The sequence below is a fragment of the Aulonocara sp. 'chitande type north' Nkhata Bay genome, unplaced genomic scaffold, assembly GCF_057382095.1.
Source record: "Aulonocara sp. 'chitande type north' Nkhata Bay isolate Kocher_YH1m ecotype deep benthic unplaced genomic scaffold, A_spYH_male_GT1.1 unmapped_scaffold_14, whole genome shotgun sequence".
In the NCBI taxonomy this organism is placed as follows: domain Eukaryota; kingdom Metazoa; phylum Chordata; class Actinopteri; order Cichliformes; family Cichlidae; genus Aulonocara; species Aulonocara sp. 'chitande type north' Nkhata Bay.
The window spans coordinates 68,578-94,033 of NW_028234346.1; the positions used below are offsets into that span (position 1 = coordinate 68,578).

At 41.7% G+C, this 25,456-nt stretch overlaps 1 protein-coding gene and 1 pseudogene across 1 annotated transcript; one reads left to right on the forward strand and one right to left on the reverse strand.

Moving 5' to 3' along the window:
- Positions 1-792: 792 nt before the first annotated feature.
- LOC147300710 (NACHT, LRR and PYD domains-containing protein 3-like) lies at positions 793-11,236 on the reverse strand (annotated as a pseudogene).
- Positions 2,204-5,517, forward strand: LOC147300711 (uncharacterized). The gene has a single exon (XM_086284890.1). The coding sequence runs from the start codon at positions 2,375-2,377 to the stop codon at positions 4,754-4,756; it is 2,382 nt and encodes a 793-aa protein (XP_086141016.1). The 5' UTR covers positions 2,204-2,374; the 3' UTR covers positions 4,757-5,517.
- Positions 11,237-25,456: the final 14,220 nt, after the last annotated feature.

The window sequence follows — 25,456 nt, forward strand, 5'->3', positions numbered from 1 at the left end:
CCTCTTCAGAGTTGCCTCACTTCCTTCTCTAATTCAATTTTCGTCCAAAGTACTCCTTCTCCCTTCTCAACACACTTTCTTCACATTAGCACATTTCCATCTCTATACTTGGTTACTCTCTTCCAGCACAATTTATGTGCCTTGCCATTCATTAAAAATCATTTTCTCCTTAGTGTCCAGCCTCACATACAACTCACTACTCAGCTGTAACTTTATTAATCCCTCGGGAGGGGTCCTCTGGGGTTTTCACAAAGCTGAATAAACGTCAAACAGAAAACTGATTAAACAAAGTGTGAGACGGTGGAGAATTGACGCCAGCGCCCGGTTATATTTTAGACAGCAAGGAGCAGACGCAGTTTCACTCCACCGAGGGAGCTCGTGACGTACTACGCGGCTTTCTTTAGACCGCGAAGGCGGGTCCTCAGGTGGAAGCAGCCTCTGAATTTGGACACCCCCGCTGTTTCCGGCCAGCCAATAATAACGGTGACATTTAACGTATTTTGTCGAATAAATAAACACTGTAAAATATATTTGCCCCCCCCCCCCAACAGCCCTTTGAATGTTGGCAAGTATGAACCGTCTGCTCGGTGTTTCCTAAAACGTTAAAGCACGTTTGGCTTCACACTGACAAACAGACCCAGCTTCGGCACAAACCTAAACTAATATGACACCGGAGCGGAAAGGCTGATTATGTTTCCAAGATGGTTTGTGTTTTTTAAAAGGAAGGAAACCTTCCTCAAAGCGGGCAGAGCAGTGGAGCCGCCGAGGGAAAAGCACACGATACAAAAACTGTAGAATTAAAAATATAATTTATTATGTTTAAATAGTTTAAAATATAAAATGAATTAAAACAACCTTGGCCAAGGGAAGACACAATAAAAATCAATAACACACAACATTAGAAGTCCAGTGGAATCCACCACGGCCTAAAAGTCACAGAAAACTAAGAGGTCCAGCGTAGTATTAAAAGAGGGAAACCCAGCGGAGTCCTCGCCTTCCTCCCCGCATTCCACGTCCTGGTGCACTGAAGAAAGGGAGGGAGCGGCAGTCACTATTCCTTTGGCAGTTTACTTTATAAAAAGGATAAGTCAAAGACTTACCCGGGTGGGCAGAGCTCTCAACTCCGCCCGCCGCTTCCTCAAACTGCAATCGGCACCGCGGTCTCACTGCTTCTATTCTCCCGCAGTGCACGAGCTGGCTCTTGTCGTTATTGCCACCAGACTGCCGCTACGCGTCCCTAGTCGCTGGTCATCTGCCTTTTTTTCCTCTGATCGTTTCCCCTTTCCAGTCGCTGGTAATCTCTCTTCCCAGTCGCTGGTCGTCTGCTCCATCTGATCATCTCTACTCTCTGATCGTCTCTCGCTCTCCCCTCTGATCGTCTGTGTCTTTCCTCTGTCTGTCTCGCATTCTCCGTGTTACATTTTTGTTGAACACCGGCTCCAAACCTCTTATGTGTCCTTGAGCACTCTGTAAATTACCTTTTCTTTTCTCTCAGGTGTGTCCAATTAGTAAAAACGGGGGAAAAGGCGGAGTCTCTCCAGGACAATTTGCCGGCAACTAAAAACATGCAAACTAAATAAAACACTGCACAAAATACATGCAATATAAAAAATAAATATATACACTTCACATAAAAATACAGCACAGCAAAACAACGTCCGTCTTCCCTGGATGACACTAACTAACCGACCAAAGAGCCGCGTTAAGTGGCGATATCACTAACGTCATGTAACTTAGCCGAAGGTTAGCTAAATTTGACTTTGTAAGACTTTTTCATTACGCTAACATTTGTGATATGACTGCACTATGCTGCTGTTGTTGACTCCACTTAATTCTACAATTCTTTCATTATGCTAACATGTGTCCTGGTGTATATATGAAGTGGGATAAAAACCCAGAACTAACTTTTAAGAGTTTATTTCTTCTCCGCTTCGACCGTCGGCCATTTCCCCAAAACGTCCTCCAACCTATGATTCCAATGAATCCTGGTGGGTCAGGAACTGCTTTTAAGCATCTTGTAATCGTCGTTCCAACACAGCGTGTTTGTTTTGATTCGTAGACCCCGAAAATGGTGCCGGGCTCCCACAATGCATTGCGGCGTGCCGTCAACTCCAAAGCGTCATTCAAATCTGTGAGCGCGCAAGGAACGCCGCCTCTCCGCGTGCGTTTCTTGTGACGTCACTGGCAGATCAAAGGCGTTCGCGCTGGTCTGTCAGTAACGTCACAGACAACCGAGCCTATAAATAACGGCTCTCAGACAGAAAAATCAGAACTCGATGCTCATGTGTTTGCAAAACGTTCAGCAGTCGGCGCTCTGTAATACAAGAAAATTCTCACACGCTCAAACGGAGAAAATCTAATTTGTGACACAACAATGGAAACCATCAACGAAAATTCAATCGTGGTCACACCAGACCAGATTATCCCGCCAATCAACAGGTGCTTTGAAAGGCTCTCTGAAGTTCAGTGGAGCATTATAGAAAATGGAAAATGCGACTCCAGCGTCCATGCCGTGCTCGCTGATATGATTTCTGAAATCATTCAGATCGCCTCTGCCAGCATCCTGAGGATTGCCCTTTCTGTTATTCAGGAACCCATGATAAGGGAAGAGTTTATGGATGAGGGGAAAATAAGGGTGTCCCTCGGAGACTCGATCTCAGCTGCCATCGCCGGCGCTCTTAATGTCTCAAAACAGCAAGATAAGAGCGCTGACAAGCTGACGCTGATGGTTGAGGAAGAGATCTCAGAAAAGGTCAGCTCAACCATTGCACTGATTGAAAAAAGCCCCGATTTCCCAGTAGACCCTGCCGTTTATGTTAGCGGCAAATTTAGTAGTATTAAGAAACTACACCGCATGGTTTGTTGCGCTGCCTCATGCCTGAAAAGGTATGCAGCATGTAAGCTGCGCTGCCAGTGTGGGACAAATGGGTCTCATTCCAGTACAGAACGTACTGGTTCAAAAATATCAGTGAAATCAGCAATCGCAGAGATTTCTGTTATTCTGTCAACAAGGAGCTCAGATGGAGAGATGACAGGAAAAGATAAAGATGAGCTCCCAGAAGAATCACAAAGCCATATAAAACCCACTGCAGAAACACAAAGTATCCAGGCTCCAACCCCAGTAGAAATGGTTGCAGTTGACATCGTAGGTGAGATACTTGCTAACATGGATTCAAGCAGTGAAGAGCTCTGTGAGAAATGTAACTTACCCAAACCTGCCTTTAATGCAGGCTTAATTATCCACAAGGTGAGACACTTCTTCTCCAAATGTGTGCCATCCACCTCACACGCCAGGCTCAAAGCACGCAAACACAACTTTTCCATGTTTGCAAAAAAACAATTTGAAAAAATGAAAACAGAGCTGAAAAAAAGAATAAAGGCAAACAGGAAACATTTTGTTTGTCTACAAAACATTTGCAATCACCCCAAGAAGGAAACTGCGCCCTCCAATGAAAGTATAGTTTTCATTCTCCCAGGGTCAGTACCTGAAACGGCTGCTCCCCAGAGTACAGAGGCTCATCGCTCCCCTTCTCCACATACGGCAAGCCTGGGAACCGCAATTAAACGTTCTTCTTCAGTCGACTTTAACGTCATTAGATCAGACGTTAATCAGTTATTTGACAAATTAACAAAGAAAGAAGAACTCTTCCTCATCGATAAGACCTTGGGGGACTTTAAAAATAGTGGGCATATCAGGAATTTTACGGAGGACTTAGTGGCAAACCTGTTTGATCTACTTACGGTGGATCGAGGCTATCAAATCCCCATACCTCTAATGGGTAGGTCCCTCTCAGACACGGTCATCTCCAGGACTCCGAAATCAGTACAGGGCTCAAAGCGTCGCATTTCTGCTGAAGTCCTCTATGTCCTCATAGATGACACAGTAGAAAGGTTTTTGCAGAAGCTTTTACTCTTCTGCAATGAAGAGAAAGATCAAATGATTCAAATGGACAAGATTTCTGGGGCCCTGGAAGACATCCACAACTTTATTAAAAGAGCACAGACCACAACACAGGAAAAAAGCCCTGATTCAGATGGCAGAGGAAAAGAATCTGGTGCATCACTTCCAACACCAAAACCTGGGAGCATTTCTCCAGATAAATGCTCTGTGGCATCTGACAAGTCACCTCGAACGCCACAACCTGGGAGCATTTCTCCAGATAAATGCTCTGTGGCATCTGACAAGTCACCTCAAATGCCACAACCTGGGAGCATTTCTCCAGATAAATCATCTGGAGCCTTGAGCCTGAAACACTCTCTCAAAGATTCCTCCAAAATATCAGAGATGGATTCTGTGTCAGGTTCATCTTCTGATGTTGAGAAAATTTCCAATGACCTTGCGTTGCTCCTTATCATGAGAGTCATCCATAAATCTAAACCTGAGACCCAAAAGTTTGCTGCTCGGATCGCAACTACTACAAAAGAAATAGACACGGTCATCAACCGTCTGAGCAATCTAATGCAGCCTGAACTCAGCAGCACAGCGTCTGCCACAAGTCTGACAAATGACAAGACAAAGTTCATCAAGAAAATAGCCAAACGCCTCATCAAGGAGTTTGGCTCCCCAGACAATGTCTTAAAGGCTTTGATGGCAAATGATTCATCTTTTGATGAGGCTCTGATTAGACATCTAAAAATCACTCTCGGAGTCATCCCGGGTCCCCCAAAGACGTCCAAAATATCCAGGTTTTTTTCTGCGGTGGGAAAAACATTGCTAAAACCCTTCAGGTGGTTCACTAAAGCCAGAGATCATTAAAATGACCATTTTGGCTTTTCCCACTGCCCTGCTTCTTTTAAAATCTTGAAGCAGACTTTTAGCACCAAATCCTTTTTTTAAAAACATCACCATAAAATTTTGGGATCAGCCCTCAAATCCAAATTTTAGAACTGTAGTTCACGCCATCTCGTCTCCTTTTGATTTCCATCCCCCCAACCGGTCGCAGCGGATGGCCGTCCCTTCTGAGCCCGGTTCCGTTGGAAGTTTCTTCCTGTTAAAGGGAGTTTTTCTTCCCCACAGTCGCCTCGTGCTTGCTCAGAGGGGGATCATTTGATTGTTGGGGTTCTCTGTAGTACAGTAGGGCTTTGACCTTACAGTACAAACAGGGAGGAGACTTTGGCTTGATTTTTAAAATATCTAATTCGGCATGAAATAAAAAAAATCCAAATTAAAAATGCATTCCAAGTTTGTTTGTGTTTTTCTTCTGTTGTCAAATATGTAGAAAGTGTTACACGTGTGATTTTAGTCATTTTGCATCAGTTTGTAGCCGACGTGTCTGTTTGTGATCATCCTGCATCTGTTTTTGTCTGATTTGTGTCTTAGTTTGGTCAATTTACATCACTTTTGTGGCCCAATTTAGTTGTTTTGCATGTATTTGTGGCAAAATGTGTGGACGCTGTTTGACGTTGCTATGTTTTGTCTTAATGCTTCACTTTGGTTGTTTATGTATGTGCTCATTTTGATTCTAGATGTAGACCTGACATCTGAAAATTAGCACCTAGTCCACTTCGAACATTTTTTTTAGTCCAAATAAAAAAATTTGGACTAATAAAAGTCCAAATAAAAAAATGTTAATACTTTTTCTTTTTTTCGCCAACCTTGTAGAGCAGTGGTTCCCAAACCTTTTTTGCTAGGCCCCCCTTTGTTTTACAAGAAAAATGTTCGCTAAAAAATATTATTAGCCAAAGCTTTCACTGGAAGTCAGTTACTGGTGTCAGGCCAGCTCCCACTTCTTCTTTTGTGTTACTTCTGCATATAAGTATACACAAAGAGACATTGAGACCTGAATCACAAATAAAAGCCACCTTCAAGATTAACAAACACTGTTTAAAGAGCTCCGTATAAACTTCTGTGTGCAACAAGGCCTCTGTAGCATCCAGACCACACTGATCTAGGTCTTCTTGGTAGAAGAAGGTGTTTCCTTTTTCCAGATGTTTAAATGCCAGCCTCCCCAGATTCAGAAGAAATTTCCTTTCAGCCATCTCACTTGTTTCATGTCCCCCCACATGTTTGTTCCCCTTCTTCATCTGAACCAACAAGAAGTGTGAGTACATGTCAGTCAGGGTCTTGGGCAGCTCTCCTCTCTGCTCTGTAGTCAACATGTGCTCCAGAACTGTAGCAGTGATCCAGCAGAAGACTGGGATTCTACACATGATGTGGAGGCTCCTGGATGTCTTCATGTGGGAGATGATTCTGGACAGCTCTTCATCACTGAATCTCCTCCTGAAGTACTCCTCCTTCTGGGCATCAGTGAAGCCTCGTACTTCTGTTACCCTGTCAACACGTCTAGGAGGGATCTGATTGGCTGCTGCAGGTCGGGGAGTTATCCAGACGAGAGCCGAGGGAAGCAGATTCCCCTGGATGAGGTTTGTCAGCAGCTGGCTGACTGATGACTTCTCTGTGACATCAGACAGCAGCTTCCCGTTGGTGAAATCCAATGATCCAAGTCTGCTTTCATCCAGGCCGTCAAAGATGAACAAAAGTTTACAGACAGCGAGCTTCTCTGCTGTGACCTTCTGTAATGTTGGATGGAAAACATGGAGCAGCTCCAGAAGACTGTACTGCTCGTCTCTGATCAGCGACGCTGTTGGTCAGAACCACTCTGATGGGTCTCTGTTGGTCAGGTAAGGCTTTAAAGGTGTCGTGACACCTGACTGTAATGTCATCAAGAGCCTCCATCTTGGAAGCTGTCTCCAGCTGCATCACCTCATGTTGGTTATGAACGTCTTCATTCTGTCCCTCTGTGATGTAGAGCTCAGTGTAGATCCTGTTCGGGAGGGTTCCACTTCCTGTATTATCAGTTTCTTCAGTCACACTTTCAAACCTCCTCCTCAGACTGATCTTATATTCTTCTAAAACCTCTTCCAGACTCGCATCTGCTGATTGACAACAAGAAACCAAAAAGAATGAAATGTCTTTAGTGTGTGAAACTGCATGAAAAACAGACTTTTATCTTTTGACGGGAGGGATGGGAATGGTGTTAAGCATTGTAAATTGTAAATAAGCTTCAGAAAATAGTAAATCGTGTAACATGACATTTTCGGCATTAAGTTATAACCAGTGTGTGACTTATTTAAAACATTTTGATTCATAATCAGAACCTTTTTTTGTCACAGCAGAGACAAGAAGCAACTGTTAAAAATGTTCCTAATGAGACATTTTAAGAGGAGGGAAAATCCCCCTCATACTGGCTTCACATCATTGGCTCCCTGTTAAATCCAGAGCTGAATTCAAAATGCTTCTCACATAAAAAGGGCCATAATAAAACAGCCCCATCTTATCTGAGAGGCCTCACAGTATCATATCAGATAGATGGAGCACTTTGCTCTCAGCCTGCAGGTTTTATCCTGCCCTCCTCCCCTCATTCCAACCAGTCGTGGTGGATGGCGGCCCGTCACTGAACCTGGTTCCGTCTCAGTGTTCGACTGTACAAAGAGAGAGTTTTTCTTTCTTAATGTCTCCAAGTCATTGCTCGTAGGGAGTTGTCTGAGGCTTTATTACTGAGGCTTTACCTAACACTATAAAGTGCCTTAAGGTGGCTGTTGTGACTTGGTGCTATATGAATAAAATTTAAGCGATAGCAGAAAAGCAACAAAAACTGTTAACCCAAGAAAATAATGGAAGGAAATAGTTCTGAATATGCTTAATACGCGAATCCTCATCTTATATAGTTCATGTAATCTGCTACATGTAATTTCATTCAGTGTGATGTTATATGTAATCTGTGTGGGAAAAACGAGTTATTGTCGTCTTAGTGAGCTCTGTGGGTCAGACGTTTCTGGCTCTGTACGAAGAGAGGGCTCGTGAGCGCGCTCCATTTGTTCTCCATGTGATCCTTTACTCTCTCTGTGCTACTGCGTCTCTTTGCCTGCTGTGCTACACCCTGGGATTACTGTTGCTGTTGTTTGGCCATTTACATGATTCTGTTCTTGTTGTACAGTAGCTGCTTAATAAAGTGTGTACATGAACTCTGCTCTTCTTTAGATGATCTTTTGTTGAGTGTTTTTTTTTGTTTTTTATTTCATCTAAAAATCTACAAATGACCAGCTAAACTTTTGGCCCAGCAGCACACGCAGCCATACAAACTATTTCATTTTGAGCTGCTGCTATGAAATCAGAGCCAAATGGAAAAGCCTGCTGCAGCGTTTTTTACTCTGATTTTCTGTTTGTAGTTGGATTCAGCCAGTATCCAGTATTTTGATCATTTATTTCCAACAAACAATTGAATCCTTTCGTTTCTAACACATCACCCAGTTTGCATCAGTATTGATCTCCAGCATGTTTTTCTCCGCGCGAGAGCCATTATGTTTTCAGTGTGTTCCTCTGATTGTTTTGAGTAGTATATATTGAGGATTGCCTGATATTGTGAGCAGGTGGGGAACATGACAGCTGAACTTTAGCAAACCAGGTGAAAAATAATTAAGACAATCACAAAGCAGGAAGTAAAACTAACGTGAGACATGAAAGGAAACAACATTCAAAGTAAAACAGGAAAAAAACCTATACCATAAAAAATCGAATGAAATCTTTTTCATGCACCTACAAAACAAGAAGTCAAGTTTTCAAAAATGTGTTCATCAGCACACGGATACCGACTCTTACTTTGGACAGAGATGCCACAACTGGTAGCGACTGAATCCTCTGAGACATCTTGACCCAAAGCACAGCAGGACAACTGCTCCTCCTCCTCCACACCAACATCACTGTTCTCTCTGAGGACACAAAGGGAAAATTATTATTACCAGTGCAACTGTCAAAGTGACCAAAGTGACTCACACGCAGGTGTTTACAGTGCATTCATCTGTAGTGAATAGTGAAGCACAGTTCAAAAAGACAACAGGACGAGTTGATGCAGGAACTTGCCTTAGTTAAAGGTACAGCTGCACAAACTAAGTTCAAACCTGATCCTTTTCTATGCAGAGCTCTTCTCTAAGGTCAAAAGTGTTCTCCTCAAGGTTTCCCACCCAATGACTGCTTTCAGTTTGTCACGTTAGGTGCAGTGTGGAAGATTATTCCACGATCAATGGTCTTTGATCAATGATTGTTGATCAATGGTCATGACAATTTGCATATTCATGATCAAGGAACTGACGTCACAGCCAGTGGGCTGGTTTCAGTCATTGTACAAATGTACTGTTTATAAGACTGGAAAGCTGCAGTCAGCTGTGTGTGACCACCCAACAATTTATCGTTGATGGAGTTCATCTTGTTCCAGAACAAGGAAGGGAAAATGCAGCTTTTTCCCTTCTGCTGTCTTTCTCGAACTGAGCAAAACTATGACGTGGGAGAAGTGGAACTGCTAGCTGGCGGGAGGGAGCAGAACACCTGCTCATTGTTCATCGTTTGACTGACCACAAGCATCTTGCATATCTCACAGCAGCCACTCAAGACAAACCAGGTGGGCCCTCTCCTTTGCTTGGTTCAACTGTGTTATGATCTATAGACCCGGCAACCCAAAACGAGAAACCCAACACTTTGTCCCGTCAATTCTCAACTTCTGATGCCACGGCAGAGGAGACCATTATTTTCCCGCCCTCCTGCATTGTTTGTTTGCTGTACTAAGAGATTGAGTCATTTTCTGCAATGCATAGCGGGACACATGTCCCAGATGTTGAACTTCACATCATATCATGCTTTGTAGATACTTGCAAATCTCTATAATATTAAAGCTTGGCATTCTACACAAAAAAGCTATGAAACCCTGAAAAAGAACCAGCTGTTTTTCTGTGTTCTTTAAATTAATATATTGACCATTATTAGCTGCAAAGGCCTTCGAAACGGATTTGCACAGGGCAGATGTATTCAGGTGAAAATGTATGACTATATTATGCCAAGCTTTTGAGGATCTTAATGTCTTTTTCCTTTTTGGCAGTTTTGTTCGCTGACTGTGGCAGATCAATACTGAACTACAGGTTAAAAGTCTTCATATAACAGGAAAATTTTTCAGCTGCATTATTCACTTGGAAACTCAATCTCTGATTTTCAGAATCCATTTGTTCCATTCCAATCATATTACCAAATCATACACTTTTGTTGTTGTTATAAATGTTATTTTGGTTTTAGCGACAGCAATTCTTCGCTTCTTTTTGACTTTTTAAAGATGCATCTTGTGGGCTTCAAGTATTTGGAGTTTCCATCCAAACTTCTACATTCTGAAGCCTCTACAGCTCTGAAGATATTCAGAGATGCTGAACCAAACAACCAACCGTGTCTTCTAAGCCTACATTTTATTTCTTTTTAGTTTGATGACAAAAAGTAGCCCCTCACTCAGCCGTACATCTCTGGGCTCAACTCTAAAGTCCAACCTCCTCCTTAGGTTTGTCCTTAAGGCTAAACGTCCAAATTCTTGAGACGTAACAAAATTCAGTTAAAATGAAGTCTTTATTTTAAACTAATCTTACAAACCAATACCAACTAAAAATTGGCAACTAATATTACCAAAGTCACTTTGACTATTCTCATAAACTGATCGGACTGCATTCATTTTATATATAAAGCTCCAGTCACCTCAAAGTGTTACTGGGCACTGCGCTGGTATGGAATGAGTGATAAACGTCTGTACAGGTGTTTTTGAAGTAATAATCATCATAATCTCAAACTTCCAGGAGTAAACTCCACTGACACCAAGTCCACCTGTTTGTCCACATTCTTTTAAAGATTTCAAAGTGAAACTTTTTGCACGGATTTTCTCTTCTTCCTGTTAAACCAGTCCTCTCCCACTCAATCTTACTTGTCCTTTTAAACTTGTAATTGTTTCTACATACTGATTTCACCTATGTTCTCTATTTCCTTCGTGTACATTAGAGACAGTATCTTACTTTGTGTCGGTCACAGACAGACGGCTGGATCCTGGAGACTCCAGATCACTCATCTTCAGTCAGTCTGAGAGAGAAACCAGCAGTACTGACTGTGAAAGGAGAACCAGAATCATGGTGAATCTCTTTTCAGGAGTCACATCCAAGACTGACAGAACAAAAAATGAAACACACTCATGGTCTCGTAAAAAGTGACTGTGAGGAGAAGGAGGCAGGCCTTCATCAACACAAATCAAACAATTATTAATTAATTCGATTTTTGATGGAAACGGAAACAAGCAAAATACGCACTTACTTTGACAGTTAATGATAATTATACTACTGTTTAACACCGCGTGTTTCCGTTTGAGTTAATCTAATTATGGTTCTGTGAAATAACACTCAGTGATTTTCAGAGTTCAGTCAGACTGATCTCAGAGTTATGTCCGTGATCACCACTGTATGAAAGCTTTAGTCACATTTAAGGGCAATATCACCAAAATACAGTAAAAGATCTCCTCCTTGAATGTTTCAGATAAAATGGAAAACAGACTCATGCAGTAAATATTCTTTTATTGGAGAGAAAACTGTGCAGTATAATTTACTCGAGATGTTGAAGATATGAGAGCATTAAACAGGCTGATGTTTGGAAGAGGCTCTGACAGGAGAGAGATGATACAGAAACATGGCATCCTTATAAAATACTGACACACTTTATGAACGGACAACTTTTCACAGCTCTTTGAACATTTAAATGAGCTGCATACTTTCCCCACTGAAACCAGCACAATCCCTCTGTGATGGAAACAATATTTGAACTAAATGTACTGCGGATAAATCAAAGCATTATCAAAGTTGTCCGTGGTTCCCTTATTTTTCCTTCTTTCCCTGTCAGATCCTGTCCTGCAGGATAAACATGACTGAGTGGTTCCCTGCATGCAGCTGTTACAGTTTGTGTTGGAGATACTTCTGCAAATACAGGAAGCAAATATCTAAAAACTGTTTTCAATGTTTTTACCAGTCTGTCAACTACAGAGAGCTGTCTGTTGTCCCCCTGTTCTCCTCTATATCTCTCAGCTGATGCTGGCTCCTTTAAATGTAACTTTATTAATCCCTCGGGAGGGGTCCTCTGGGGTTTTCACAAAGCTGAATAAACGTCAAACAGAAAACTGATTAAACAAAGTGTGAGACGGTGGAGAATTGACGCCAGCGCCCGGTTACATTTTAGACAGCAAGGAGCAGACGCAGTTTCACTCCACCGAGGGAGCTCGTGACGTACTACGCGGCTTTCTTTAGACCGCGAAGGCGGGTCCTCAGGTGGAAGCAGCCTCTGAATTTGGACACCCCCGCTGTTTCCGGCCAGCCAATAATAACGGTGACATTTAACGTATTTTGTCGAATAAATAAACACTGTAAAATATATTTGCCAAACTGATCCATTTTATCATTAGGCTAGTATATATGTGTATCGTCACACCTATCTTCCATTTGACAGTCCTCATATTCTCAATTAAAAACTAAAACAGACATTGAAAATAACAAAAGCTAAACATTTAAAGAGGAAACAAAAATGTAAACTAATAAAAAAAAATAAAACGCAAATTCTGCTCTACATTATCTTTATGTGAACCATAAAGACTCAACAAGAGCAGCACACTCAAGTGAAAGAATAAATAGATCTTTATTGGTCTCAGGGTCATGATTGTACAGAGCATGTGAAGAACATACAAAAGAAACGATGGCACTTGGAATGTTCCATTGTAAAAATGTTTTTTAAAAAAGCACAGTTCATAGCAATATACAGACTCACAAAGTAAGAACAAATATTCAAAGTTTGTTTCAAGGCTTTAGTGTCATCATGTCATCATCACAGTAAAAAGTATGGATGCTTTGCCCTTTGTAAAATACTAAACCCAAACTTTTTTGGACCAAGGAAATAAAAACAAACACAATGTTAAATAGTGTAACATAGGAAAGCACATTGAAAGACATGAAACTGTCGCTATAAATATAATGATAGGGCCACTTATCATTACCCTTTTGTTAGAGATACCAAGGAAATTTCATTAACCAGGTAAAAATGTGATCATGTACCTGAAAACATCCATTTCAACAGTTAAAGAGCAGTTATTATTGCTACAAAAATGTATACTCTGTATGTGCCTAATGCATTTCTTGGGGAGTCAAAAAACATACAGTATGGTCCCACAAATTCACTGTAATCAGGCCATGAAGCAGAAAACGACAGAAGATAAAAACGTAAGGCATGAATCACCTTTCTTTCCTTTAGTGATAAGCAGCTGGTAGCCAATGTCCCACAGCCCTCTGACTATGATCCTTCACATTCAACTTTCAACATTTGATAAAGTATCTAATAAAGTGCCCTAATGCTTAATGGGCACATTGTCTACCATACAGTATCACATAATACATAACCACATCTGGAATGCTACTCAAAGTTAAAGACTTCTATTATTCAGTATAATGCAGTGCTTTAGTGAAAATACAATAATGCTTAAATACTTGAACAGCTTGGGGTCGACTGGCGATTTACTTTGTGAACTCTGTAAACATCTCCCAGATGAGTTCATGCTGTCAGCCACCTTTTTCTAGTCTTATGAGATAAACATGATGCTCACTTTCTAAACCATGATCCCCATGAGAGTCATAAGGGAGATGAAGCAGGGTAATACCTTAAGCGTGTGGGTACCCTGTAAGTAAACTCAGTTTTTCAGAGAGATCCATCCCTCATTGTCATGTCCAGTTCGAAAACATCAAGACGGTGTCAGTAAAAATCCCTCATAATTTAAATCTTACTAAACAATTTACGGGACTTTTCCCTCTTAGCACCACAACACTGTTGTTTTTGGCAGCTAGAACAACCTAAAGACAAAACGGATCTGCAAACATGAAAACATTTTACTGGCAGAAAGTAACTTCAATAAAAACATGTTTCTCTTTTCAGGAAATTTGTGCTTGGATGTAAAACACACAAAATTCTGTCGGGAAAACGTAGGACCTTTTTTCATTTAGGAGTTTTAAAAGCACCTTTATACTAAAAACCAAATAAATAAATAAGAAAAAGTTTCAGTGCATTATAATAAATACTTTTGCATAAGGTTTACACATTTAGTGTATGACTTGTTAAGGTTCATGTTGTGAAGTAAAGCTTTGAAAGAAACTTAATTTGGACTCGTTCCAAATTTGGTGCATGAACTTGTTGTGCGCCATAATGTTTGCTCTGTTGACTTCGTTATGAAATATAAATTCTTTCGGTAATTTTTTTAAAATCAAAGTTAAAATTTCATTCTCGATGGGCTCCAGAGCGCTCTTAGTGGTAAACAGTGCAAAGAAATCTCTAAAAAATCCCAGCCAATCTATCACGTGACATATATACGGCCAGCATTAGAAAACATATGACAAAGGCACAAATCAAAGTGGTTCCGAGCCGAACCACAATCTGAATTTGCTTAATGTAGGTTAAACGATAAATGGATCCGAGCTTCTATTATTCTACTCTAATTAACTTCTCTGTGCTTTTCACTACAAGCCACACCTCAGCTTTTAACTGTCATTTTAAGTTTTAGATGTTTGGAATAAATTTGAGGGTCTTTCTAATTTAGACATGCTGAGATGTTGATGTCATTTCATAGTGGGGGGAAGCTGAGGATCCAATGTTAGTTTGGCACCTAATATAGATTAGAGAATACCAGCCACCAGAATGATCCCTGCAATAACTGACAGTGACACAATGAGACCAAGATGGTTTCTTCCTGTAGCTGCGCCACTGCTGACTCCATTCCTGCTTCCTTCATCTGTCGAGAAAAAAAAATGCATTGGTGTGAATTGTCAGGAGTCAGGGAGGTGAAAACTCTTTTAAAGTGTCATCATTTGACATGAGCACAAACTCACCTGACTGACTGACATTCAGGTTTACGATGCTGAGGATTTCAGAGTCCATCCCTGGTCTTCTCTGGAAGGCTATACACTCGTATGTTCCAATGTCAGCAGTCGTCATGTTCATCAGTATCATTGAGAAATCCCCATTCTGCATGTGGGTATTGGTCAGGTTTACCCGGCCCGTATAAGACGGATCCTGGTCGTCTGGATCAAGTTGGTCATCACGATAGTGCAGCACGTATTCTGTCAGGTCACGTCTGGACCACTGCATGGCGAGGACTACCATATTTCCAGGAGCATTACATGGCAGAATGACCTGCTGGCCAAGTGAACATATGATGTTTTTGCAGTCTGAAGGACAAAAGAAACAAGACAGAGGTTTAAGAATAAAAATATACATCAGAAATGCATGTACTAAACAAGAAGCACTCCAAGAGCGCAAACCTCCACCAAGGGAGCTCACTGTCTAGCCAGTATTTACTTTTAAGGGAATACTATCATATTTCTTTCATATATTTAAGTTGTTTTCTGAGTGCAGTTGTTTGCAGTGCAGTAAAAGTTGATTTTCTAAATCGATACATATAATATCCCACAGCCATAGCAGGGAATGAGCAAGAGAAGAAGAGAGGTGTGAGGAATACGAGGGTGAAGGAAGAAATGACTTTATAACCTATTAATACAGTCAGTTATAACTAATCTTGTTCTCAGTTATAGCAATCTAATGTAACCGAGGATTTAACAGTAGTTTACAAACTTTTTAGCAAAACCTACTTACCCACAGCGTCAACTATTGAAGTAAGCGCCAAAGAAAGCCATATGCAGATTTGAAGACATCCTGAAGAAACAATAAAGACAGAGGGATACATCCTTTAAATCACAAAGTGTTTCCTGGGTAAAGTTATTTGCTAGAAAAGCTGGTTTATTCTGCCTCAAAAGAACTTTCAAACTAACAGTTTTGAAAACTTTCAGACATATGACAACTCTAATACTAAGTCTATCACAATAAATAACTTACTTCGAGAGGTTTTTGCACGATCTTTGTGGTGACAGGATTGAACGGGCTGTGAAAATCATCTTCTTCCTCTTGAGTGGTTATTGGCAGCTGAGGTGTGGAAATGGAGCATGGGCACAAGTGTCAGACTGCAGGAAATAAGAGAAAAAACGGTTTCATGTAAAATAATACAAATATCTGCGGTTTTCAGGAGACAAAACAATGAAAAATCAGAGTGTCTTCCAAATGACTAAAACAGCTGATTTGTCCGTTTCCTATTTTTTTTTGGCAGTAGTACAATGTTAAACTCTTTCTTCTTGGCTACCTGCCTGGTTTTTAATTTGAGACTCAGATGTTATATCCGTTAACACTATAGGGAGGGAAGCAGGAAGTTTAAATGATGGACCTTACATTACTCTGTGCTTTATGCCAGCTCATCCCAAACTCATTAAATTTGATAGATCTGGCAAGTACAGTCTGCTGTGATGCCGAGTGAATATCCATAATGCCAAAATCAGCGAGCAACACATCACAAAAGGACCATCAAGAAAACGCTCAGCATCTGTGCAACAGTTCCTAATATAATGACACCGATGAGTCACATCAAGTGATTTAGCAGTGATTACTCCCAGTACAGTCTTGTATACGATACGAGCTCTGTGCAGCAAACTCTCCGGTGCTCTTCAACACAAACACTGCGTCACACAGCGAGCCACCACTGCCACCACAGATATGCGGCGTGTACTTAGCATTTACACAGCACATAATGAGCGCACGTTTTCTTTGTACAATTACGGAAATCGACACCGTTGAATATAAGTTGGCATCTTGGCTGGCTTCAGACGGTCAGGTCAGACGAGCTAACGTGTCACTGTACTACTGTACGGTCATTTGCTGTTACCGGTTACACAAATACTACCCAAATGTAGGAAGCTAAAGCTAGCAGACTCAGCAACTGGTTCATAGAACTTACTCAGAAGTGCATATCCGAGAAGAAAGTCCTTCAATAAATACAGGAAGAAACCCGCCACACAGACCACTTCCAATCCGAATGATGACACCCTGGACTCAGGTTGCTTCACCCCCTTCGGACAGAAAACCATAGGGGCGTGCTGATTGGTCGGTTGAGTACGAGCCCTGTTTTTGCTCGTACCCTCATTGGCTCGTACTCAACTCACGCGGTGTTTCACGAAGTTTCTGTGTTTTTATCCTTAAATTCCAATATCTTTCCTTATGTTGGCAGAAATCACCGGTTTTCCGAGTATATTTATGACTCAGCATTATTGTACGGACCTTGTATTCTACTTATAATCAGTCAAGTCATTTTTAGAAACTGTCATGTTATATTTGTTGCAATTTAAGTCATTTTTAGAAACTGTCATGTTATATTTGTTGCAATTTAAGTCATTTTTAGAAACTGTCATGTTATATTTGTTGCAATTTAAGTCATTTTTAGAAACTGTCATGTTATATTTGTTGCAATTTAAGTCATTTTTAGAAACTGTCATGTTATATTTGTTGCAATTTCTGACTCTTTCTCTGTTAGTGACAGTTTTTACTGGATAAATGCCAAAACCTGTTGCAGCTTGTACCTTTTTAAGGTAATGTACTTTCTGTCTGTTATGAACCAAATAGGGCCAGGCAATGACATGAGCGAGGCACTCGCCGTCACTTACATGAACAAACTCAGGTGCAGTACACACACTGTCTAGTTGGGTGCTTACCTATCAGCTGCAGCACCTGTGTGTCCTACCCCGAGACAAATGATTTCTTCTACTCCACTCCTACCCACTCCTCCCACAACCAACATGTTTTTCAATGTTGTATAGATGCTTTCCTGTATCACTGATGTCTCAGTACTCCTGCCATGACCTGTAGGTTTAAGTTCAGCTTTGCCTAATGGTATCTGTAAATTAAATGACTGTAATTTCACCTAATGTTTTGGTAATATGTACAAATCCTCATTTCCTTCTACACTTACATATGCAGGAACCCCAAAATCCAACATTTACACCCCCATTTCACAATCTTTGCGAACTTTGATATATTTCCTATATAATATCTAATCTATGTGATTTACCAAATCTAAGACCCATCAGTGCTTATAAACTACCAGATGACTTCTGCTGCTTCTTCTATGTGTCCAGAGAATGCATGGCAAACACCCAAGGAGGGACTGTCGGACAACACTGTAAGCCTAGATGTTCACTCTTTATATATGAAACCAGCAATGAATGGAATTTGCATGCATTCACATTCATTTACTCTGTTGGAGCTCCAGCCACTAGAAAGCAGATCAGCGTGTAGGCTAATTATTAGCAATAATATCACTCAATAAAAAGAGAAGTTCACTTTGATCTGTTGACAAACTGCAGCGATTTCCTTTGTTTACTTTATGAAGCTACAGGACAGAATCAGTGGAGGGGTGGCGATTCGGGCACCTTGCAGTCACTGAGATGACCATGAACATCTCTGCACACCAAAGTATTCTACAGTCAAATCTGAGGCCATGTGCATGACAGCTAGAGTTTGACCAAAATGGGTCAGGAAACAGGACAATGATCCGAAGCACAGCAGCAAATCTCCATAAGGAGAGCTTAAAGAGAATCAAAGTGCTGCAGCGATCCAGTCAAAGTCCAGAACTCAACCCGACTGAAAAGTGGGTCCACCATGTGCCATGCTACAGGTTTCTTCAATGTGTTACGTTCTTAGTCTAGGCGTGTATTGAACGCAACAACAAATTGGCCCCACTCACGCACCACCCAAGAAAGAACACAAACAGTAGTATCTTTTAAAGCGCTAAGAAGCCATTTATTTGCTTCAGCAGTGAGCAGTGCCAAAAATAACAAACAAAACTCCCTAATGGTCCCTACACTTTCCTACACAAAATGAAAACCAACCAAAAGACAATTCACTTACCTAACTTTCTAAACGAAAAACAGGAGAAAACTTAATCAACAAAAATGGTTTGTCACGCCTACTAGGCTGCTGCAGTGAACAATATATACAAGGTGAACAAAATACACAATTGCTATTTTACAAATCTCCTGATTGGTTTTGCCTGCTCTGCCGCCGTTGCCGTGTGCACAGTCGGCCTCCGGAACTGTCTTGGTCCTTGTGTTGTCGACCCCCGTGTCGACCCCCTGAACTTTTCTCGGACTCTTGTTGAGCTCTGGTTTTGTTTTTGATCTGTTGTCCTGTGTTCTTGGACTGTTTTCTTGTGTTTTTGGTTTACTCTGGACTCTTGTGCTCCTTGTTTTTTGTTTCGGACGCTCCTTCCTGGATCCCCTCCGCCCACCCTGGTCTGGTGCTCGGTTTTGTTCTGGGTTTTTGTTTAGAGCTGTCGGGAGCCAGCCCTTGGAGGGGGGGTACTGTCACGGTTCTGGGTCAGTTTCGAACCAGTATTTTGAGTTTTGATTGTTAGTTTATTTTTGAATGATTGTTGTGGTTTTGGGTGCTATGATGATTATTATTAGAGTTCCATGTTTCTATTTATTTGTGTTCTCATGTTTTGTGTGGGTTTAGTTCCATGTGTCATTTTCTGTCTGTCTCTCAGTGTCGAGTCTGCGTCTTTGTGTAGTGTTCTTGTTTCCTGTTTTATTGTGAAGGTCTGCGTCTCGTGTGTGTGTGTTCAGTTTTACCTCTGTCTCGTCTTGTTGATTACTCCCAGCTGTGTTCCCTACCTGTGTGTAATCTCCCTGTGTTCTCTGTGTGTATTTAAGTCGCGTCTTCTGTCATTGTAGTTGGTCCGTCTATGTATCCACCATGTTTCATCTGTGTGTTTTTTTCTACAATTTTGCTTTGAGCGCTTCAAAGCTACACAGTTAAATTCACCTCTGCCGCTTTTAAACTGTAACCGTAATCAAGACCAAATCTGTCTGTGTGGATAAATACATGCACAGAAAAGTAGACCTAAGCTTTCTAAGTAAAGTAAAAATGAGTTAACTTCTTCTCTGCAGTGACAGCCTGTGACTGGCTCTGTTTCTGCTGGAACTGCCTCTTATTGTAACGTCATAAATAATTCATTCCTGTAAAAACATAAGCTCTAACAGTCCTGCTGTTGTTTAGCATCAAACCTCAAATGAAACGTGACGTATTATTTAACATCTGTTTGTCCTCCAGGCGACATTTAGAAATAATTTCCTTAATTTACTCAGTGATAAAGCAGCTTTAGAAACCACAGAACAGCATAAGGCTGGTACGGCTGTTTGATTTTATTCACTCGCTGCTTCGCTCGTGAGTCAGCACCGCCCCTCTCCTCGGCGTTAGTTGTCGGTGTTTGTCGTCAATACAATACTGTTAATTGTACTCTCTGCAGTGTTTAAATGCTTACATATACACACAGTTACTGTCCCTCCACACATACGACTCGGTTCTGCTTCTATGCCCCAGCTTTGTTTACTTTTTCCCACCGAGGCTTCTAGACTTCTGATTGGCCAACATTTCCGCACGGTTAGGAATCTAGCGCCACCTGCTGCTTTGGCATGTTCATAGCAGCGTTTTCCTTCATTTCTGCCTTTATGTGTGGACGGGATTATTTTTTAAAACGAAAACGGAAAATCTCCGTTTTCAAAAATACCCGTGTACGTGTGGACGTAGCCTCAGTCTCTGACTGGAAGCGCTAATTCGTCATTCGGCTTTTGTCAGACTAAAGTAACTGTTAAAACTGTTTGAAAAGCTCAGCTATACAACAAGGAGAGATTGAGAATTTCCTTTTAGTTTTCAGTTTATTTGATATTGACAAAAGTTAGTCAGTTTTGTCTGTTCTTCTGTAAAACAAACTAAGATTTATTTTTAGAATAAGTGGAATTGACAATTTAGTCTGTTTCGTTTGTTCTATTTTGAAACTTAAACGCTTTAGCGGCTGCCTTTTGTGTAGTTTGCAATATTTGCCTTTATTTATCTGAAAAAGTCTCATGTTCCTTAAGTACATCTACCCTGTTGAACTTATTATGGGAAATAAATATTTAAATAAAAACAAGCTGCTGATTATTTCACATTTTACTTGTGAGCAACGGCACATTTAAATCTTACAAATATAGTTATTTGGCTTATATCGTGATAGATATCGTTATCGCCTGAAATGAAAAAAAACATATCGTGATATGAAAAAATCTCATATCGCCCAGCTCTAGGTCATGGTACTGCCTATTGGACCTTAACTTCCTCTTGAGGTGTTGCAAACGAGCTTCAGCCAGTCGCTTGTTGTTTGGCAGCATGGATGGAGAGCTGCCCTTGAAAGGAAGTGGCATCTCATAGTGTCCATCCTTCCTTTTTGTGATTGTGCTGCCGAGGAGTTTTACAAAATGAACATCATCTTGAGAAACATATTTATCTTGATAGTTTCTTTCGCTGAAATCCATTTCTAGGACCTTTAACACATCATTGACCGGAGGCAATGGCATTTCCTTTACTGCCACTCTGTGTACAAAGCTTTGATGTTCCTTTCTATCAAGATATGGATTTGCTGATCCTATGATGCTCCAGCCAAGCACGGTTCTTTGAGCAAATGGATGGTTTTCTGACCCTACAATGACTTCTAGAGGGGCCAGTGCTGATGGGCAATCATAGCCAATCAGCAATCCCACTTCACAGTCTTGAAGTGGCTGCAGCTTGTTTGCCAGTTGCCTCAGATGTGGCCACTGAAGTGCGGTGTCCTTTGTAGGAATGTGAGACTTATCGACTGGGATGAAATCCCTTGTGTATGCCTGGCGTAGCTGAACATGCGACTCACTATGGAGCCCACGAACTTGCAATCCACAAGCCACTTTGCTAGCTATGACTGTGTCTACTGCTGTCATTGTACTGAGCCTTAATTGCACTGGCTGAGTCTTCACATTTAGTGCAGAGACCAGATCTCCCAAGATGAAAGTTGAATCGCTCTGTGTGTCGAGCAGAGCATATGTGAGAATCTCACTGTGGGGGTCTTCTGCCAATGACACAAAAACTGGAACAATGCTAGACGTAGCTGAGGAGTATCTTGTCAATGTGTGTGACATGACATTGCGGACTTCCTTTGTCTCATTTCCTGCAGATGGTGAATCACTGTTTAACATTTCACTGGCTCCCTCAATTCTCTCTATGTGCAAGCAAGTTGGATGATTTCGACCACATATAGTGCATGTGTGCCTTCTTTTGCATTCTTTACTAGTGTGGCCCTTTCTTAAACAGCCGAAGCAAAGACGGTTTTCACGAATGAAAGCTCTCTTTTCATCAGGAAGCCTTGTGGCAAAGGTTGGGCACTTGGCGACACCGTGTGTTTCATCGTTGCAGACGAAGCATGGTGGTCTTGGCTTTGAAATTAAGGTCCCTGGTTTACCTGCAGAGTGCTTAGCTTGAGCATTGGTGCTGAGTGCCTTGGTTCTCTTAGGAAGCCTTTCATCTGTTACTTTAGTGGTTAATAAGAAGGGAGAAGCAATGGGGTTGCAGGCTATTCTAGCTTCCCTTTGTAGAAATCTGGTGAAATGAGCAAATGGTGGATACTCTTGACATCTGTCTAGTTCATCCACAACAACGCGACCCCATCTGCGTACCAGCCATTCGGGTAGTTTTTTGAGAAGTTTATGATTTTCTTCACAATCATTTAGAATTGCCAGCCCTTTAACATGAGGGATGGCCTCGGCACAACTTTGAAGGAAATCTGAAAACTCTCTGAGGGCTACTGGGTCATTGGGAGCTATTTTTGGCCATTTCATCAGTTTATCCCTGAAAGCCTTTTGGACGACAAATTAACTTCCATACCTCTCCTGAAGAATCTCCCAGGCACCCTGATATGCATCTTCTGAGTTTCGATAGAAGAATCCTTCGACCGCCTTCCGTGCCTCACCTGCAAGATAACTTTTCAAGTACAACATTTTTTCTCCTGCGGGGAGGGGTTTGTGGCCAATCAATGCCATAAAGGATATCTTCCAGTGTATAAACTTTAAAGGGTTACCAGTGAACACTGTGGGTTCAGGTGCAGCCAGACGGTTGGAGACGAGCAAGCTTGCAAGCTCCTGTGTTAAGCTGACCTCCTGTTGCTTTTGCAAAATCTCAGGTGGTGCACACTGAGGTCGAAATGATTCAGCCTGTGGATTCAATGGATTCTGAGATTCAATGATTTGGCTATCAAGTTGTGATTTGTCATCTGCTTCATACTTAAGGCTTTCCAATCCATCGTAGTTGTTGTAAGCTCTCACTCTGGCTGCTGCTACTTTTACCTCATTTTCTGCCTGTAGCTGTTGCAGTTTAGTTCTCTCTTCCTCTAGCTTTGCTGTCATTTCTGCAATCATTTGTGCTTCCTTGATTTTCCACTCATGCTCTAAGCTACTCAACTTGGCTTGCTGTTCATGTATTCGTTGCATTGCCTTCGCCTGTTCTAGTTTAGCTGCAAGGTCAGCTTCGGCATCCACACGTTTGCTAGAAGTCGTAGAGGTGGCTCCAGAGTATGAATCTGAGCCCTTTGAATGCTCTGAAATAACGGTTTCTGTTTTCCCAAAAACAGATCCATACTCCTCCTTACTTAATATCATCCTTACACGCTCCTTCTCGAGCCTGTCATTAAAAGTCTTATCTATATCTTCTAGTCGTTTACTAATGAGATCACAAATTTCTGTTGTTAGGGCAACACACGCATTTTCTTGACAACATCTGGAGTAGAAGTATGATTACGTCGGATAGGCTCATACAGTTCATGCATTAATACTTCTTTAGCCTTAATGTCCGTTTGTGTTCTAACAAGGTCTTCGTTTGAGCAGAAACCTTTCAGCTTTGTTCTAACTCCTCTTGCTAACTCCTTCCAGGACTCATATGCCTTGCTAAATGACCTTTCATTTTTCTTGGCTTCCTGTTCATGCATCTCCTGCCCCTTTTCTGTTAGTCTTCGCTCTATGGAGCTGGACCTGGCCTCTTGTGCCTCTGTAGATTTGTCTATTTCTTCAACAGGGGACAACATTATTATTAATTTTATTTTTGGCTTGTTGCACCTGCCCTTTTAAGTGTATATATCTGAACTCAAATGGGTTGAGTGGTGGTTTCAAACTTATTAATGTCACACAGTGGAAAATTGTGTTTTTATATTTTGTTTTGGATCAGACTGTGTTGGTACAGGGTGTCGATTTTATTTGCATGATTTTATTGTAATAGTGATATTGCATGTTTGTTTATTGATATTCCTATTGCATGATTTTATCTCCATATTTATAGTGTGTGTTTAGTGTTGATTGAACAATATGTTTTTTATTATTCCACTGTGGATTAAGCGGACAATTGTAGGCACCTGTGAGGTGGGGGCGTTCCCCGTGGTGGCCTATCAGCCACCAAACTGACTTAAGGGAGATAGTGAGCGCAAAGACTAAAAAGAGAGAGACACACGAAAAGTGGAGAGCTGGAAAACAAAACGTGTGCAAGCCAGCATATGAGAAGAAGGACCTCTGGCCTGACTGTGGGGCGCCACGAGACATTCGGCGATCGGCCAGCACAACCCGGCGATCCAGTCCCGACGGACAGAATAGCGACCGTGGGAGGCGACGCGTGAAATCCACAGTAGGGCAGGGGTACGCCTCTGCCTGCATCTGGCGGAGCTACGAGGGAGGCCGTGCGCGGAGGTGGAGAGTAGCTGGACTGCACGATTGCGCACAGTCAGGTGGAGATAGGAGCCTCCTCCCTGGTCTTCTGCTGGCGAGAGTCCACATCCCGGAAGAGGAGTTCCTCTCCTGTCTCTCTCAGCTCAGGAGAATTTGCCCGTGTGTTGCGGGACTGGGAGAATTAGGACCCTGGGGGGGAGTTTTTAGTATAGGGAAAAACATTCATTTAGCTTTGTGTTTTTAGCGTTTAATCATTCCTGCCGGCAGGGTTTTTAGCGGGTTGTAAACACTATTTTTATTGTATACGGGGATTTTAGCTTGTATTTGGGGTTCTGACTGTGTTTTATCCTGAAAATAAATGGTGTGTTTGAAGCCAGCTAAATTTCTGTCCTCTGAGCTCTGACCCACTCACTCCCCTTTCTGCTTGTATAGGCGTGGTGGTGAAGATTTAGTTCTACCAGTTTAGCGGCTACATAATTTTGGCGTTTGTCGACAGGATACAAGTTTGGGGAGCAGTGTTCCGCACCTGGAGTGCAGATATAGAGATGATGATGCCGGTGTATCCGGGTGCCCCTTGGGTACCAAAATATAAGGGTACTGAAGCAGATGTTTCATATGGAGATTGGAAAGAACAAATACAAGGTTTATTGAATGCTCAAGAAATAGCTGAGGCCCGGAAAGTAGAAATTTTAATTGGGGCTTTAAGCGGTGAGGCAAAGCGTCAAGTAAGCGTGTTAGAAGAAAAAGATAGAGACCAGATTAGGAAAATATTCGCATATCTAGATTCTCTATATGGTGACAATAACTCCCTAGCGGTTTTGAGGTCGCAGTTTTTTAGCTGTATCCACAGGTTTCTGTAAGAGCGTACGTAGGCTGCCATGACAGACCACTACTTCCGTTGTCCGGTTTTATACTTCCGGTTACTCAAAGCGAGACCCAGCGTTCAGTCGTTGCTAACAACAAAATCAGTTACTTTGTGCGGTAATAAGTGGCTTTACCTGTTCGAAGATGAGCTCGGGTTCAACGTGTGTCAGTCAGTCTGAGAGAGAAACCAGCAGTACTGACTGTGAAAGGAGAACCAGAATCATGGTGAATCTCTTTTCAGGAGTCACATCCAAGACTGACAGAACAAAAAATGAAACACACTCATGGTCTCGTAAAAAGTGACTGTGAGGAGAAGGAGGCAGGCCTTCATCAACACAAATCAAAC